General features: G+C 43.4%; 1 protein-coding gene and 1 long non-coding RNA gene across 2 annotated transcripts; both read right to left on the bottom strand.

Moving 5' to 3' along the window:
• Positions 1 to 1,016: 1,016 nt before the first annotated feature.
• LOC125618903 lies at positions 1,017 to 15,737 on the bottom strand. Its single transcript, XR_007350273.1, has 3 exons — positions 15,728 to 15,737; positions 10,941 to 10,943; positions 1,017 to 1,424 (listed from the first exon to the last, which is right to left on the bottom strand). It is a non-coding gene; the product is annotated as an uncharacterized LOC125618903 (long non-coding RNA).
• Positions 1,504 to 2,408, bottom strand: LOC107158511 (ADP-ribosylation factor 4-like). Its single transcript, XM_048810464.1, has one exon. The coding sequence runs from the start codon at positions 2,356 to 2,358 to the stop codon at positions 1,798 to 1,800; it is 561 nt and encodes a 186-aa protein (XP_048666421.1). The 5' UTR covers positions 2,359 to 2,408; the 3' UTR covers positions 1,504 to 1,797.
• Positions 15,738 to 17,459: the final 1,722 nt, after the last annotated feature.

Genomic DNA, 17,459 nt, shown 5'->3' on the forward strand with positions numbered 1-17,459 from the left:
TTTGGCCTTTAGATTTTGGGGATTGGCTTATTTGGTTTAGCACGATATTCTTCAGTTCCATCCATTTACCAGCAAATGCCATAATTTCACTGTTCTTTAAAACTGAGTAATATTCCATTGTGTATATGTACCACAATTTCTTTATCCATTCATCCTTTGAAAGGCACCTAGGTTGGTTCCATAGTTTAGCTATGGAATTGAGCTGCTATAAACATTGAGGTGGCTGCTTCACTGTAGTATGCTGATTTTAAGTCCTTTGGGTATAACAGGAGGAGTGGGATAGCTGGATCAAATTGTGGTTCCATTCCAAGTTTTCTAAGGAATCTCCATACTGCTTTACAGAGTGGTTGAATCAATTTGCTGTCCCACCAGCAATGTATGAGTGTACCTTCAATACAATTGAGTATATCATTCTGTTATAGCAATGCCTTCATTTTCTCTTAAAGTTTCATGATAACCAGTAAGATAGAAGGTTATTTTTTCTCAATTATTTCAACCCTGTTCCATTTTGAAAAAACTATTATAAATTAAGCTATATTTTTCTATAGCAGTTAATATTGAAAAACATTTGAGTAAAATCGAAATTAAAAACATACATATTACAAATATATATTAAAAAAGAAAACCTACATTTCATCTACATGCTGTGCCTAACTCCAGGCCCAAGGATGACACACACACAGGCAAGGCCATGTTGATTGTTGTGTTTCTCCATCCCACTACAGAAAACTCCTGGCTCTGTATCTAGGAAGGGAGATAGAGGGGCTAATGCCATCTGATGCCATTCTGCACAAGGTAATTCCCTAATCGTTTTTGAAAATAGACAACTATCTTAAACAAGCAACTCCAAAGAGAATGGACTTGGACTTCTCTTATCTCCCAACGCAACTGCCAACACACTTACCATTCACGTCTGTGTGCATGACATGAAAATGTGCCATTAGAATATAATGTTTTTTTTTTTTTTAGGAATAATTTCAAATGGGTTATGAAGAAAACTTATTCATTGTGTTTGCTGAGTTTTTAAAAAAACTCTTAATGAAAATATGTTCATCAATAAACAAAACACCAGCAGAACTATCATATACTGGGCAAAGAGTCAGGCTGATACCAAAAGCAACATGCAACATAAAGAAGATAATAATATAAAGAAAGACAATCTGCTGAGTATTAAAAGCCATCTCAATATGAACTCTTTGCAATCAGCACAGAATTAGCTATCAAATCCAAACCACACCAAGGTTAAGTTTGGCTGATGGAAGCCAGGAGTCAATAATAGGGAAAAAATATTAAGTTCCTCAGTGCAAGAGAGCTGAATAGTGTTTTGGAGCATTTCCCTGGCTGGTACAAGCAGTATTAGAAAATCCTTTTGGCAAGGGATAGAAATAAATACAAATGCAATGCTACATGTTCAAATCAGCAGACTGTCCCAGGAATGATACAGGTATCAATAAAGTAGCAAGGGGATAATAACTTTAAAACATTATTTGTTGTAGGCTCAAAAAACATTCAAAACTGATTTATTTAAAGGTGTCACAATAGCTATGTCCAGGCATTTAGGTTTAAAGGAAGTCAAAATTAAAAGAGGATACTTTTTTCCCCCAAGGAGAATTTCTTTAAAACCAAGCATATTGGTAAAGAGCAACATTATACTTGGTAAACAATAACTGGCAACAAAATAAGTTTAAACGCTGTAATATTCTGCCCAAACCAGTCCCAGATACAGTTTAATATCCAAGATGCAAACTAATTTTGTTGTAACAAGCCTAGACCAATTCTATCAAAATGTGTCCTTAGTTAGATATCCAGTTTCATTTGACATTTTGAAAGCTCCTTTGACAGCCAATCAAGTCCCTCATACAGACCAGTTCCTTGTGTAGCCCAAGTGGCTTGAACATACCATGTTCTGTTGAGGAGAGACTGAAGACCTAATTTATCTGTCATTTCGCTGATAGCCATAGCATTTGGGAAATCATGTTTGTTTGCAAAAAGCAACAGCACTGCATCTTGCAGCTCATCTTCCTCAAGCATTTTCTGCAGTACTTGGGCTCCTTCCTGAATTCTTTCACGATCATTGCTATCTAGCACAAAAATAAGACCCTGGCTATTCTGGAAGTAATGCCTCCAGAGAGGCCTGATTTTATCTTGACCCCCAACATCCCATACAGTGAAACAAATGTTCTTATACTCTATTGTTTCCATGTTAAAACCAATGTTAGGAATGGTGGGAACTATCTCCCCTAACTTCAGTTTATACAGAATGGTCGTCTTGCCAGCAGCATCCAATCCAACCATCGAAATATGCATCTGCTTCTTGCCAAAGAGGCGGGAGAACAGAGAAGAGATGGTGAGGCCCATGGCGGTAGTGGCATTGAGATGGGCAGAAAAAGGGGTCAGGGCATCCCTGGGCCTTCTCCTTTCACACTCCCAACAAACTGATCTCAAGGGAAGAGCAAGACCTGAGGCAGGAAGGGGGCGACAGGGACCGCTCACTGGCCGGTGTGATGGGTGAAGCTTTGGGACAGGAACTGGTGGGTCGAGGACTGGCTTGGCAACTCAGAATATAATATTTTACGCAATTCGTTGATTCACTCAAATTTTTTTTCCTTAAAAGTGTGAGTTATTCTTTCCATGATCATGATTTGCTATAATTATAATAAGGTTTATGCCTCCTTGGAGTTTTAATTACAATGTTAAGGTAATTTTTTTTTTTTAAATGAGGAGAAAGTACTAGAATATCCATGTCATTACAATATGTTTCTAGCATGAAATTCATGTAAAATAGATTTGAGAAGCTTGCTTCTAAAAACACATTAAATTATGGATCACAGATTTATTTTATTAAAATGCATTCTGTATTTATTCCCTAGTTGAATTAAAATTTTTTGAAGTGTTCTTGATGGAAAATGTGGAAGAAAATTTATGAAGACAATTATTTTTGGATATTTTTATGAGATATGCATATGTCCAAATATTTAATTATATGCTTATACAAAAATATTTAATTGACTTTTAAGGAGCAAATGCTAAAATTTTCAGATAATAAATGAGACATGCTAGAGAGAATAATATTTACTGAATATTTAGCTAAAAAGCAATACAACTTTAGAACAAAAGCTAAATTCATTAAGTCAGAGAATATAGAAGTTAGATTAAGTTGAGTCCCCTTCCCTCTCACTTAAAATCACACTAGAAAGCAATGGAAATTTCTATGCCAAATTAGTCTTGTCAGTCATAATAAAAATAAAGGGCTTTTCTTCTTTGATTATATAAAACCTTTTCCTAAATGCTAAGATTTGTACAAAAGGAAATATCTCAAAGATTGAATCTGCAGCTTGTGGTTAAAATGTCATAAAATTATCTTATAAACCAGTTGGATTTGTATAAAGAAAGTGAAGTTTTACCAGGGTCTTCCTCAAAGCTTGTGCTTTGACCCTATAATGCATGAACTAGTTTCAGCAGCCAGATTTTTCTGATATTAGTTACTAAGAACATATTTGTCATTTATGGACCTTCGATTTGGAAATCAAGAGGAATCTCTACAAATATATATTTCACGAAAGAAAACAATAACCAAGTAAACAGTAATAAAATATCACGTGACTTTCTATCATTACAGGGATATTCTTGCAACTTAATCCTGGAATCCTGTTTTTGATAAGGTTGGATTTTTGGATAATGAGATTTCCACCTAAAAATTGACTTTAAAAGGAAGAAAAAAAGAAAAGGTCTTAATAATTATTCTTGCTTTGGCGGGGGGTTGAAAACTCAAAACATCTTTGCTTCTTTAAAACAATTAATTTTCCCTCTCTGCAGATTATCTCATGGAGGTCATCTTGTCAGGGTCTAGTTTCCTTTATCCATAGAAACCTCATCTGCTGCCCTGTAACTGGCTACCCCAGGAGTATATTCAATACAAGTTTCTTATCTTTCCAGGCCTTAGGCCATTGCAACTTTCTGGCCGACAAAAGTCTCAAGTTCCTGCATGGAATCTGCTCTGGTCACGACAGCCAGCTTCCAGGAGTCTGTATATCAATCTTTTACCCCTTATGCAATTACCTACTATCCAACCATAGGCACTACACAGTGCAGGCACTCTTACTGTCCTATTTCTGTTGCTGTGACAATGTACCTAGAAAAGTCAACTTATAAAAAGGAAATGTTCATTTTTGGCTCATGGTTTCAGAGGTTTCAGTCCATAGTTACTTGGCACTATTGACTTTGGGCCTGTGGTAAGGCAGAATTGTCAGTGTAGGGAGTTTATGGTGCAAGAAATTACTCACCACGTGTTGACCCGGAAACAAACAGATAAACTGGAAGGGGCCAGGATCCCACTCTTCAAGGGCACGCCCCCAATGACCTCACTTCTTCCACAGGGCCCCACTTCCTAAAGGTTCCACTGCCTCCCAGTTGTGTGCCAGAGGCTGGTGACCAGACCTTTAGCACATGAACCTTTGGGGGATATTTACAGTCAAAACCATGACATACACACAGTGCTGTGTGATAGGAAACCAAAACCGAACTGTAAGACTCTTCTGAAGTTCTATAGTCACAATTTAACCTCAAGTCACCCCTGGGATGTGAGTTAGAATTGCACATCTGGACCCCTTATAATAAAAATAGTGTGTAGGGGTAACTCAGTGTGGATACGGATCATGAATTTGTAGTGACTAATTCATTGAACCATAAAACTTGCTGCAGCACTTAGTTCTACCACGTGCATCTTCAAAAAACAGAAACCTGGACAAAGAGGGTGAAGGGCTTGCTGGCCGAGCAGGAGGTGGGAGAGCCCTGAGGGAATCCACACTGGTGTCCACAGAGGGTGGGAGGTGGCAACAGCAGCTGAACGACAAAGCTTTGGTGATAAAGGAGCAGGGACATGGGCAGGGGGAGGCTTGAAGGGTGTGTGTTTCTGCCATGGAGGGTCAGTGGGGACCCCACACTTGAGGAGTTGGGAAAGGGGCCAGCTGGAGAATCCAAGCCAAACCAAGTCCCTTCAAGGGGATGAGCAGAATCTTCCAGCTGGTCTTAAGGGAGAGCTCACGTTTCCTGTAGAGAGCGGAAGCTTCTTTTAGATTCCTCTAAGAAAAAGCCGCTCCTGGGAGCCAGAGATCTGCTATGATCTGGATACGGTTTGTCTCCCAAAGATTCAAGTATGGGAAGCTTGGACCCCATTGTGTGATGTTGAGGTGGAAGGACCTATTTTACCCCTTAGGCAACTACAAATATATATTTCACAATACATTTGTATGGAAAATGGGGATCAGAGGGATGCAGCTCAGTGGTATAGTGCTTGCTTAGCATGTGCTAGAAGACCTGGATTTGACCCCTAAAACTGCCAATAAATAAATAAATAGAATAATGAATCAAAAATGTTTAAAAAGGAAGAAAAGCAAAAAAGGGGTGAGCTTTCTAGAAGGTAATTAACTCATGGGGGTTCCACCCTAGTGAACGGATTAATGTTTTTTAATGTTGATCTTGCGGACTGGATTGTATTCTGAAGGTGTGAATTAATTCTTGTGAGCGCAGGTTGTTAAAAAGCAAGGGCACCCCAAACATTTGGCCCCTCCTGCATGTGGTCGTTTCCCTTTTTATTTCTCCACCATGTTGTCATGTAGCCAAAGGGTCAGTGCTGTTTGGACCAACTATGACAATTGTGAACCAAATAAACCTCATTACTTATAAAGTTTCCAGCCTCAGGGTTTTTGTCATAGTAAACAAAATGGACCAATATAGAATCACTCCCAGTCCTCCCCATCCGGGCAACGCTGGTCTGCTTAGCTGATACTTCAAAGAGGCATCTCCATTAGTCCTTACCAGTTCTCTGAGTGGCAGCTGGCTCAGCCCACATCTTTAGAGGTTTTCTCACGGATGTTGCTTTATTTCTCAAAGGAAAACAGTATCTTTCAATCAAGGGAACACACTATTTAAGGCATGCATCTTCTGCTGACACTTTCTACAAGCCCCCCCCCCCGCCCCCCAATTTCCTCTGTCCTTGGGTTTGTGGTGGAAAAGAAGATCTGGAGCAAATATCCTGCATAGTTAGCTAAGACCATTTCCACTGATCAATTCATTTGTCTACCAAGAACTTAGGTTCCTCTTAGGTGAGCTAGTTTGGGTGAGACCTCAGTTCTCTGTGTTGAGGAATGTGAAATGTTCACTCTCAAACCAATCAGCTTGAGGCAGGGAGGGGCACGCGCCCTGGGCTGGACCAGGAGGCATATGCTCAGGGGTGGCTATAAGGCTCAGAGTGAGAAAAGGTGGGAGAGATTCAGGACCTGATGGAGGGGAAAGAGTCAGAAGCCCTGGGTTTGATTCTGTCTCTGTCCCTGGCTGAGGAGGCCCATGCAAGTCAGAAAACCTCCCTGAGAACCTGGGTCCTGGCTGAGGAATGTGACGCTCACACCAGTCAGACCTGGGAGCCTTCCAACCTGGGGTTGGGAGGCCGCTGAACCTCCCCACCTGGCATTCCTGCCTGTGTCTTCTCTGGACCTGACCTGGCTGTGCATTCAGTTGAACGAAATCAAAAGGGTAAACAAGGACGATAAACTTTACAGACCACGCTTTAATCATTGAGAAGCTGGCAAAGAACTTTCCAGAAAAAAATTGAAAAGAAAAATCGAAGATACCAGAGAAAAACACCGGTTAGAGTGGACTAAATTATCTAAGGAGCTGTTTACCCTAAACAAAAGAGGAGAAGCAAACAGACAGTCCACAAAAAAATACAGGCTAGGTCTGATGAGATTAGACATTCTAGCTCTCTGCTTGACGTGAATCACGGGCACAGGGAGAAGAGAGTGTTTGTTTATGAAGTGCCTGGTGATCTCATTTCCATCTTGTCCAGTTGCTGACTGACAGATACTTCCAGTTTTCTGTAATAAACCTCAGTTGCATCCACACAGAGATACACAGTCAGCTACTTATCACACATGCAGAGAAGAGTCTGACCCTCCCAGGATCTTCTGAAAACTCAGGCTTGGCCCAGGTTTGAAAAGAAAGACTTTTTTTTTTTTTCCCTAATCTGTGGAGCCAGTGCTTTCTGGGTGACCCTGAACAAATTTCTAAACCTCTCTGATCCCCATTTTCCGTACATAAAATAAGTCATAAAACAATGATATTTACCTCAAAGAGTTGTTAGAATTAAATGAGATACAAAGTGCTTTATATGAGGACACAAGAGGGTCCTTAATATAGCTATTACATAAATATACACTTTTGAGTAGGCGTTATCTTCTAGAGAGGTTTTGGTTCTCAACAAAACTGAACAAGAGGTGCAGATTGTCCACAAATCTCCTGCCTCCGCACGTGCCCAGCCTCCCCGTTATCAATGTCTGTCTGTTCTATCAGAACCACCTGGAGTCCATGGTTTACAGTAGAGTTCCCTCTAGTTGGGATTCGATCTGTGGTTTGGACTACTGTAAAATGGCACATATCCACCACTGTCGTGTCCCGGGGAATGGTCTCACAGCCCTCAAAATCCTCTGCTCCACCTGTGCGTCCCTCCTTCCGTTTTTCCCCTGACATCCACTATCTCTGCACTGTCTCCATAGTGTGGCCTTTTCCAGTTGGACATTTTTCTTTTTTACTTAGTAATATGCATTTAAATTTCCTCCATTTCTTTTCATAGCTTGATAGCTCCTTTCTTTTTAGCACCAAATAATATTCCAGGGTCTGGCGCACTGAAGCTTCTTTATCCAGCAGATGTATTACTTTTCTTATGATTATTTTTCACCTTGGGCTGGCTCTTGGGAAGTAACACCCAGGAGGAACTGGTGAGCCCGCTGACCAGGTAAGACATCAACACCCAGGAAACACCCACAGAAGGAGACGGTAAGTGGTTGGTCTAGCTTGGTGCTGTTGTGCATGTCATGCTGTTGTGCATGCCACCTGGGTGGCACAGAGAGAGACCAGGACGAGATATGACGAGGAGCTAATGGTTGTCGAGGACAGCACATGCATGGGAAGGGCATGTGGGACTGGCTGCCGTGTCCTGGGTGACAAGGTCGACAGAAGGTGGCTGGGCACAGGAGAGGAGATGGGAACCAGGCAGGCGGTGACAGAGAAGTGGGGTTTAGGGAGGAGGAGAGAGTTGAGTCGGAGGATGGGCTTGCGACTCAGTAGACAGACACCTAAGTCACCTCATCTAGACATTCAGGAAGAGACGATGGCAGGCCAGGGGGGACTGGGAATGTCGTGCTACCACAAGGAAGTTGGGATCCAGTCTTCAGGGGGTGGAAAGTCCCTGAGGCCTGAAGAGGCCAAAAGCCACTCCAGGAGGGAGGCGGAAAACATCTGTTCCAGAAGGATCTAAAGGGGAATGGGATGGAAAGAGTTTAAAGGGCATTTTAGAAGAGAGGGATTGAGAATTCTCGGTTTCAGACACTTTGAGGTGGAATTGCTGATGACAACTGGTCTGAAGTCTTTATAAACATAGGAATTAGTGCTCTAGAAGACATGGGAGTGAAGGTAAAGGATGGGAGGTCCCTACCGGGGAGAGAGAGAGAGAGAGAGAGAGAGACAGAGAGAGAGAGAGAGAGAGAGAGAAAGATACAGAGGTGACAGATGACAAAAATAGAGATGATAGGCAGATGATAGAGATATAGATGAGAGTAGATAAGTGGAGGATGATGATGATAGCTAACTAGCTAGCTAGACAGATACAGATACACACACACACACACACACACATTTATCCATGATCCATAGCCACCCATCCTACCAGAAGAGAAGGAAGGCTGACTTTAAAGCCCAGCACGGGGAGAGCAAATGCTTCGCCTATTTGCAGGCTTGGAATGAAGTGCAAGGAGCCCTGGTATGGGGTGGGACTGTAGCACACGTGGCCTCACCTCGTGTCAACATCTTTCCTGGGGGACACTCACCCTTCCTGACTCTAGCTCTGGTGAGGTCTAAACCAGCAGGACAGTGAGTCCTCCTCCACCTCCACCCTGGTCTCCACCCTTGGTTCCAATGATCACGCCACAGGACCAGCAAGAGAATAAGACAAAGTAGCAGATGAAGCCAAGACAAAGCCTGCTTTCATTTGACTTCTTAATCTTGGCCTCCCCTCTCTCTCCAGGTCCCATCACTTCCCCTCTATCGGATTGTACCACTGTAGCTCCCTGAAATTGCAACCAGTTCACGGAGGAGGCTGGTGCATCAATTGTTGCACTGGAGATGGGAGCATGTCACAGGGAACCGTGAGAAATCAGGGCTATCAGAAGAATCCCAGGGAGAAAGTCTCTCCCAGCTTTATATTCCTGATAATGTGCCCAATGCAGACTGAGGCTGACGTGGTTTAGGACTTGAGAAGTGTCTGCATGTTGGGGATGGGTATCACACCTTCCTCTCTGGATAATGCAGACTGAATATTCTCCAGCTTGTCAATTAAGCCCTTGCAGGGGGCTTCCCCTTCACAGCTACGAACATGTCTCTCTTCTCTGACCACCCACCCCACCTAGTGACCAGCTCTGATCCTCTGCTCTCCTTTGTTCTGCTTCAAAGGACAAGAGTCCAGCTTGGTGGCTCAAGGCAAAGGTCCTGGAGCAGAGGTGGCCCTCCCCAGCCGTGTGTCTAAGATAAGTCTCCAAGCTCCTTTGTTCCTCCAGCTCCTTTTCTGTGAAGAAGGGACCATAAAGATGGGGCCATTCTGAGGATCTAATGAGCTATGCAATGTCACAGAAGGGCTGTTGACCTCCAGGAGGCTCACTCTGGGGTCAATTGTGATTGCCAAGGGTTAGGGCAAGCAACCTCTCCTCCCTCCTGCCCCAGGTATTTCCTTTTTACCTGAAGCTCTGGTTTCCTGGCTTCTGATCCTGTGTCCGTCGGTGGCCTCTTAGAAGTACCATCAGCTGCCTCCCCGTCTCCTTCACCTTTCTCCCCTTCCAGCTAAGACTGTCCATCGGGAAGCCCTTCTCACTCCTCCCAACCTAAGACTGGTTTCCACTTGAAATGGAAGGAACCCTTTCCATCCTCAAAGACCCCTTATTATCATCTATCTGTGACTTACTTTGAATGACTGAAGGGCAAAGAACTGCTGACCTCAAAATTAGAGCCCATTGGAACTTAAGCCATTGGAAAACCGTGGCTTTGCCTCACATAGCTCACCCTCTTGCTCCAGGAAGAAAAGGCAAGATTGGAACATAAGAGGAATATTTTTAAAACCCACAGTTTTTCTTTCAAGACTAGCGACATCTCCATCATTATGGCTTCTAAACCAGGTCCTCAGGGACTCCTGAGAAGGTGCAGGCTCTGTGGAGAACACAGGTCCCTAAGGGATACCTGAAACTGGGTGCTTTTTCTCAGTCCTTTTGGTACAAAAATAACTGTCTCTCTGATATTGGCCTTGATGCATGGTTCCCACGTCCCCTCTCTTTTTTTTCCCCACCAGACTTGGGAGCCATTTGCGGAATTCAGTCTAATTTAGACTTGAGACAAGACAACCTGCTCCTTCCCCCATGGAATTTATCAAGGGAGACTGGGACAATTATGAAGGAAATTTCCGTTTCCTGCCATCTCTTCCTGTGTCACTTTCCCTCCTCCATCCCTAGGGCACATCTTCTATCCTCCTAGAGCTGCAACCCTTCTCTTTCTCAGGAATTGCTCATCACCCCTGCCACTCAAGCTGGAGACTCTCCATGTTGGATGCTTAGAACTTTAAAGGTTGAATGAAGTCATCCAATTTAACTTCCTCATTTAGCAAATAAGAAAATGGAGTCCTAAGACACTAAGGGAAGCCAAGGTCACAAAGCTAATCAGCACTGAGGCTGGGACCAGATGCCAACCTCCTGACCCTTGAGGCGATGACCTCAGCCAACATGAGATTCTGTCCTCCTACTCCTGGGGAATTCCATCTTTCCTGTTTTGGTCACCCTGCGGGACATCTGATCTTCTGCTCCCCTAAGCCTCATGAGTCAGAAATTCTGACTTTGGTGCTTTCTCACTCGCTTCTCAAGCATCAAATTCTGGAGCAGTACTTGAATTCTCCTGTAGGCATAAAAGTTGTGAAATTCTCCACCTTCTTATTATTTATCAGAATGATAGACAGGTGTCACCAACCAGGTTGATCTCTGAAGAGGTGCTGGTTGCTGCACCTTACTTGCAGTTTCTCACTTAATTCTCACAACCATCTGTGAAGGAGGTGGGAAGCTGTCCTTATTTTACAGATGAAGAAATTGAACCTTGAAGGGTATGCGGAAGTTGGCCAAGACAAACCCAGGAAGAAGAGGAACCAGGAGTTCAACCCCTGACAACCCACTCTAGTACCGTGAAACCTTCTAGACTCGAGGTACTAATTCTCTCTTCTCTTCTCTTCCCTTCCCTTCCTTTCTCCTCTCCTCCCTCTCCTTGTTCTTTGTGTGTGTGCAGACGCACATGCAGAGTGCTAGGAATCAATGGATATCACCTTGTGCATACTAGGCATGTACCCTATCACTAAGCTACATCTCCAGTCCTAAAGCATTGTCCCATACCAGCCACCTCAGTGTTACCTGGGAACTTTAGAAATGCAGATTATCAGCCATACCCCCAGATCTACTGAATCAGAAACTGGTGAGGGGGCTGCTTTAGGGGCTTGCACACTGCGGGTCTCTAAGTTCCCTCCCCATGTGATTCTCATGCCTGCTAAAGCCCGAGAGCCAAAGTGCAAGACTATGTGACNCTATGTGAGGGGAACCTAGTGAAGGACTTTTTCTTTTCACCGTATTTTCTGCACACAGTAGGTGCCCATTTAAAGAGGTGCATTGACTGCTGTAACTCCTCCTGTTATTTTGATTGACAAGGACTCCAGCTTGCTAGCTGTTTGGATCCTGTCCTTGTAACAACAGCCCTATTCATTCGTGTGTTTCAGTACTTATTCATTTATTATTTATTCATGTAAAGCAGGCCTGTGCTAGAAAACAGAAACTAAAAGATGCATAAGAATCTCCCATGCCCCCCTTGCCTTCCAGGAAGTGATCGTGTGGAGATGGAGGCCAGCCAGGAAGCCTGGCACCGTGGGGCAAGAGAGTAACAGGGGCCATCTGCCTAGTGCCTCACAGGCTCTGAGAACATTCTCGTTTCATCAATACCAAACAGTCATCCTGTTTGGTATTGATACAGATGACATCTTGTGAAGCAGGCCAGCAGGCAAGACTGCGACGCAATTTGAAATATGAGGAAAGATGGAAGATTCCCTGATTTGAAGACAACTTCTCCAACTAACACTTCTCCAGCAGCTTTCACGGGCTGTGACAATTTTGCTGTCTGAACAAATTCTGTGCCCTCTTCCCCAGAGCCACCTACTAAAGAGTAGGTCCCCGAAGATGTTGATTGGTGTCAAGTGTGTTCTCTCATGTGGGCCACTAAGCGTGCTAAGAGCTGTCGGACTCAACAGTAATGTCAGGGCCACTGCCAGAGAAGAGGGGTGTGCAAAGAGGAAAAGGGAGTGAACATTTCCTCTGAGCCTGGGAGGGGAGTGGAGGGAGCCAGGGGCTTAGCTCAGATCCTCTGGGATCCTGGTGGATGCAGGATTCAGAGACCTTGAGAGCACCTAGGAGAGATCTCTGTTTGCAATGGCCTCTGGGGAAGTACAAAATGCACGCACTGGATCCTGCTAGCAAATTGGGGTCATGATGAACCACTACAGATAGACACCTTCAGAATAAAGACACAGGGAGATCTGGGCAGGGGGCTGATCTTTGTGGCTCATCTCCCACCAGTGCTCAACAGTATAAGGGAGTTCTTTGTCCCCTCCTTCTCTTCCCACATCACATAATTTTATAGAAGTCTTCCTTTCATGGGCACAGCACATCCTAGTTAGAAAGCACCCCTTCCCCTGTTGTCACAGTGGCTCTCCAACCTGCCCAGGAGGTGTCTGTTATCCATGTTTTGGCAAAGATGGAAATTAGCCATCCCGAGTGGCACAGCTGGAAGATGGCAGAGCCCGGCTTTGAATACAGGTTTATTTCTAATGCGACCAGTGGAGAACAGACAGTGCACACGAGTGAGCCCGAAAAGAGGGAGAGCTGCTGTGGATTTCAAAATTGAGAAACGCTGAACTAGAAGGAAACGTACATTAGGAAGGACGTTGAACCTTACAGTCATCCTGTTTGGTATTTTGTTTATGTTTCTCTAACCGTGAGCTTCATGCCTTCATTACTGACATGATTTTGTTTGAATTAAACATCTGCTGTGTGCAAGGCACTGTCTCGCACTCAAGTTCTCAGGCGCCAAGTCTAGTGAATTTTTCATTTAGGCGCAGCTGCCCCAACCCACTGCCTGGCTCATGTCTCTCCCTCTGGGTTTTCATGCTGGAGTGCAGTCTGGGCCATAAAGGACGTGCAGTTTCTTGGAGGTCCTTAAGCATGAACAGGTGACACGTGTCTTCGGGATTCTGGAAACCATACCAGGGATGGGTCATCATCGCAACAAAAAATTAAGTGGGGAGAAGTTTCCCTCCTCCTCCTCCCATGCTTGGTAAAATAGCATCCCTGAGGCAGAACAGTTTAATATGCAATATAGATATCTCACACCAGGTTTTCTGATCAGCAAACAAACAATCAAAAAACAACAAACAAACAAACAAAGAAACCAAACCCACCAAACAAACAAAAACAAAAAACCCAGGGAATTGCCCCACTCTCAAGGGTTGCCGAAATGTCTGTCTCCAAAGTCATTAATTTCCTCTCCCACAGACAGGCATGTGGACAGGGGACTACAATAGGGCTCTCTCTCTCTCCCTGGAATCAGGACCCTTTAGAAACTGCAATTTGATTGTCACTGAATAAACTGCTACTGTTTTGTTGGGGGATAAATACAAACAAGTGCTTTGAAATAGGAAGAAAAGTGTCATCTCAAGGATGCCTAAAAGTACAGCTCCCACACAACCCCACTTCCAAGAGCTAGAAAACAACCAAGTAGAGGATAAATAAGACTTTCATGAAAGAAAGAAAGAAAGAAAGAAAGAAAGAAAGAAAGAAAGAAAGAAAGAAAGAAAGAAAGAAAGAAAGAAAGAAAGAAAGAAAGAAAGAAAGAAAGAAAGAAAGAAAGAAAGAAAGAAAGAAAGAAAGAAAGAAAGAAAGAAAGAAAAAGAAAAAGAAAATTGTTCCCTGGACTAAAAATCTTTTCCCTGGAGAAACACCCAAGTCCTTCTGGGCAGAAGCATCTGAGGGAATGTTCCTCGTAGGAACACCTGGAGCTGTTTAATTCAGTTCAAAAATTTCTTCCTAGCTCACAGCTATTTAATAGACACCCCGGGTGCTCTGCTGTGAAAATCGGCTGGACCGTTTACACAGAGCTGTGCTTCCGCGATTACTTCATGATGAAGGGTGTGGGTGATCACTCAGTTTGGGGAAAAAAAGACAGTACCTGTAAGAGATGCATCTTGTAAAATCCGTACTTACTGTCCTGTTCTGTCTTGTTTTCATTCGAATTATTTGGAGAAAGAGAAAAGCTCTGGCCTTGAGGGAATCTAATGGCTGCTGTCAGTCATTCCATCTGCCTTGACTTTCAGAGTGTGTCATTTATTCGTGACTTGGCTTGGCAGTAAGAAAAATCTCTCTTTAACTAAATGAGGCGTCCAGCTTGCCTTTCTTTGACTACGCCTGGTAATTGGATATCATGTCTTGATATGCTCCTCATTTTTGCTAGGAGTACTCAAAGTTGTCAATTTGAGTTTCTGAGGTCCCACGAAAGTACTTTGGAGATGCTTTCCAAGATGAACCCAAACGATTATCTCCAGCCTGTTTGCGTTTGGGTGAAGTGAATATGATCATGACCCACCATGATGTTGCCATCAATTCAGGGCCACACGCATGACAATGATCCCATAAAACCAAGGTAGAGCTGAAAAAATTCCTATCACCTAGTATTTTTACTATACAAAAATACCACTGTGTTGCAATTTCCTATAGTGCCCAATAAAGTATTGTGCTGTACAGGTTTGAAGCTTATGATCAATAGGTTGTGCCATATAGTCTAGGTGTGTGGCAGGCTATACCATCTAGGTTTGGGTAATGTTATGGTTTGGATGTGAGGTGTCCTCCAAAAGCTCACATATTAGACAATGTAAGAAGGTTCAGAGGAGAACTGATTGGGTTATAAGAGTCTTAACCCAATCAGTGAATTAATCCCCTGATAGGGATTAATTGAGTAGTAACAGAGGTGGTAGGGTGTGGTAGGAGGAGGCAGGACTTGGGGGCGTGGCTTTGGGTATATATGTTGTGTCTGGAGAGTCAAATCCCTGTCTCTCCACTTCCTGATCATCATGTGAGCCAGTTCCCTCTGCCACACTCTCTCCCTGAGGTGTTCTGCCTCACCTTGAGCCCCAAGGAATGGAGCCACCCTTCTACAGACTAAGACCTCTGAAACTGGGAGCCCTTAAATAAACTTTTCCTCCTCTACAATTGTTCTGGTTAGATTTTTAAGTCACAGTGGCGAAAAAGCTGATTAAAACAGGTAAGTATGTATTATACAACAAAACCCCCTTGTATGGCTTGGACTTTTAAGGTCCCTGAAAAGCTCCTGTTTTGAAAATGTGGTCCTCAAAACAGCAAGGTTCGGAGGTGCGATGATTTAGGTTACGAGAACTGTAGCCTCATCAGTGGATTAATCCATTTGGTGGATTAATAATTTGAATGGATTACTGGGTGGATATTATAGGCAGGTGGGGTAGGGATGAGGGAAGTAGGTCATTGGGATGTGGTCTTGGACTCTATCTTGTCCCTGGATTCATTCTCTGCCCCCCAGCCACGATGAGCACAGCAGTTTCCCTCTGCCACACCTTGCCACCATTGTGTTCTGCCCCATTTGGGTCTCAGAACCATGAAGGAAGCCAACCACAGACTGAACCTTTAAAACTGTGAGCTCCGAATGAACTTTCCCTCCTTTAAGTTTTCATGTCAGGCATTTTGGTCACAGTGATGAAAAGCTGACCCCTGTTGACCCATTTCGCAGTAGGATTTCTGTTGTTAAGTGACGGATAACTATATATTTCCATCTTCCAGTTCCTTTCTTCAATTGCACAGTGTTGCATGTAGGTCCTTGCATGTCATAGTATGAAATCCAAACCATCCTAGCAAAAAAACCCATCTAGTTCCGGGAGCTTGAGAACCCCTGCCAGGGTCACGCGAGAGCAAGTCCTTAGGAGGGGTAGACGTGAAAGTGTGCGGTGAGGTACACCTATCCAGTATCCACACTGTGGGTCAACTCCTTTCTAATAAACCTTTCTACCCAATGACCTCAGGACTGTGTGATGATCATCGAAGGTGTTATTTGCCATGGGGCTGACTGGGCTGCCTCCTCACTCCATTCCAATCTTCTCTCTCACACTTTACATCTTACTCAGTCATTAAGTGTCCCCTCACTCCAGCCAGCCTCCCCTCCTTGAAATTCCTAGGGCAAATCAGATCCAAATCAACAGATTATTTTGCAAAGGGATTGTTTTCACTTGTATACTAGTCTTCTGATCCATGGGTGATAAATTCCAAGACTTTCCAGGGGGTGCCTGAAACCACATGTAGTACTGAACCTGATATGTATTATGGGTTTTTTTTTCCTGTACAGACACATCTAGACAAAGTTTAATTGATAAATTGGGCACACTAAGACATCATCACGACAACAGAAAAATAGAATGACAACAATATGCTGAAATAAAGAGTTTCAACCACTAATATAATTTATTGTTTGTTCATGTTTTATCATTTTATTCTATCAGGTCCTTAATATTTGCATTATGCTTTGCAGATATTAAGGACCTGATAGAATTTGCTCATTCTCAAGTCATCCCACACCCCACAGGTACATGCATGGCAGAGATACAGATATTTTTTGTTTTCAATGAAAATAAAACCACACACCTCCTTTTTTTTCTTGGTACCAAAAATTGAACCCAGAGGTGCTTAACCACTGAGTCTCATCCTCAGCACTTTTTAATATTTCATTTAGAGATGAGGTCTCGCTGAGTTGCTTAGGGCATTGCTAAGTTGCTGAGGCTGGCCTTGAACTCGTGATCCTCTTGCCTCAGACCCCTGAGCCACTGGGATTGCACCACTGTGCCCAGCTAGGCATAAAGCTATTGTAAGGGCTCTGCCTCAGCAATGTGCAGAGTTGGGTCCCTAGTGTAGGGTCTATGCAAATTCTGCTTCATTTTATATAAGGGACTTAAGCATCCCAGATCTTGATATCTCTGGGAAGTCCTGGAATCAATCCTCTGAAGATATCGAGAATATTCTTTCTTGTAAGAAAAGATGAAATGATAGAATCAAAATGCCTCACAGTTGTCGTGGTTGCCCCATCATTGCCCACCCTGTGGCCACTGGGGGCTCTGCTCTTCCATTTACTCTACTGTCTGGAAGGCCTGGTCACGTAGAGCTGAAATTCTTGCCTTTAAAAATCAAAGAAAAAATTTAACTGACAAAATATTAATTGTGTGTATTTATGGGGTACATATGCCATTTCAATACATGTTTACAATGTGTGAC

Source organism: Marmota marmota, unplaced genomic scaffold (genome assembly GCF_001458135.2).
Source record: "Marmota marmota marmota unplaced genomic scaffold, marMar, whole genome shotgun sequence".
Classification (NCBI taxonomy): domain Eukaryota; kingdom Metazoa; phylum Chordata; class Mammalia; order Rodentia; family Sciuridae; genus Marmota; species Marmota marmota.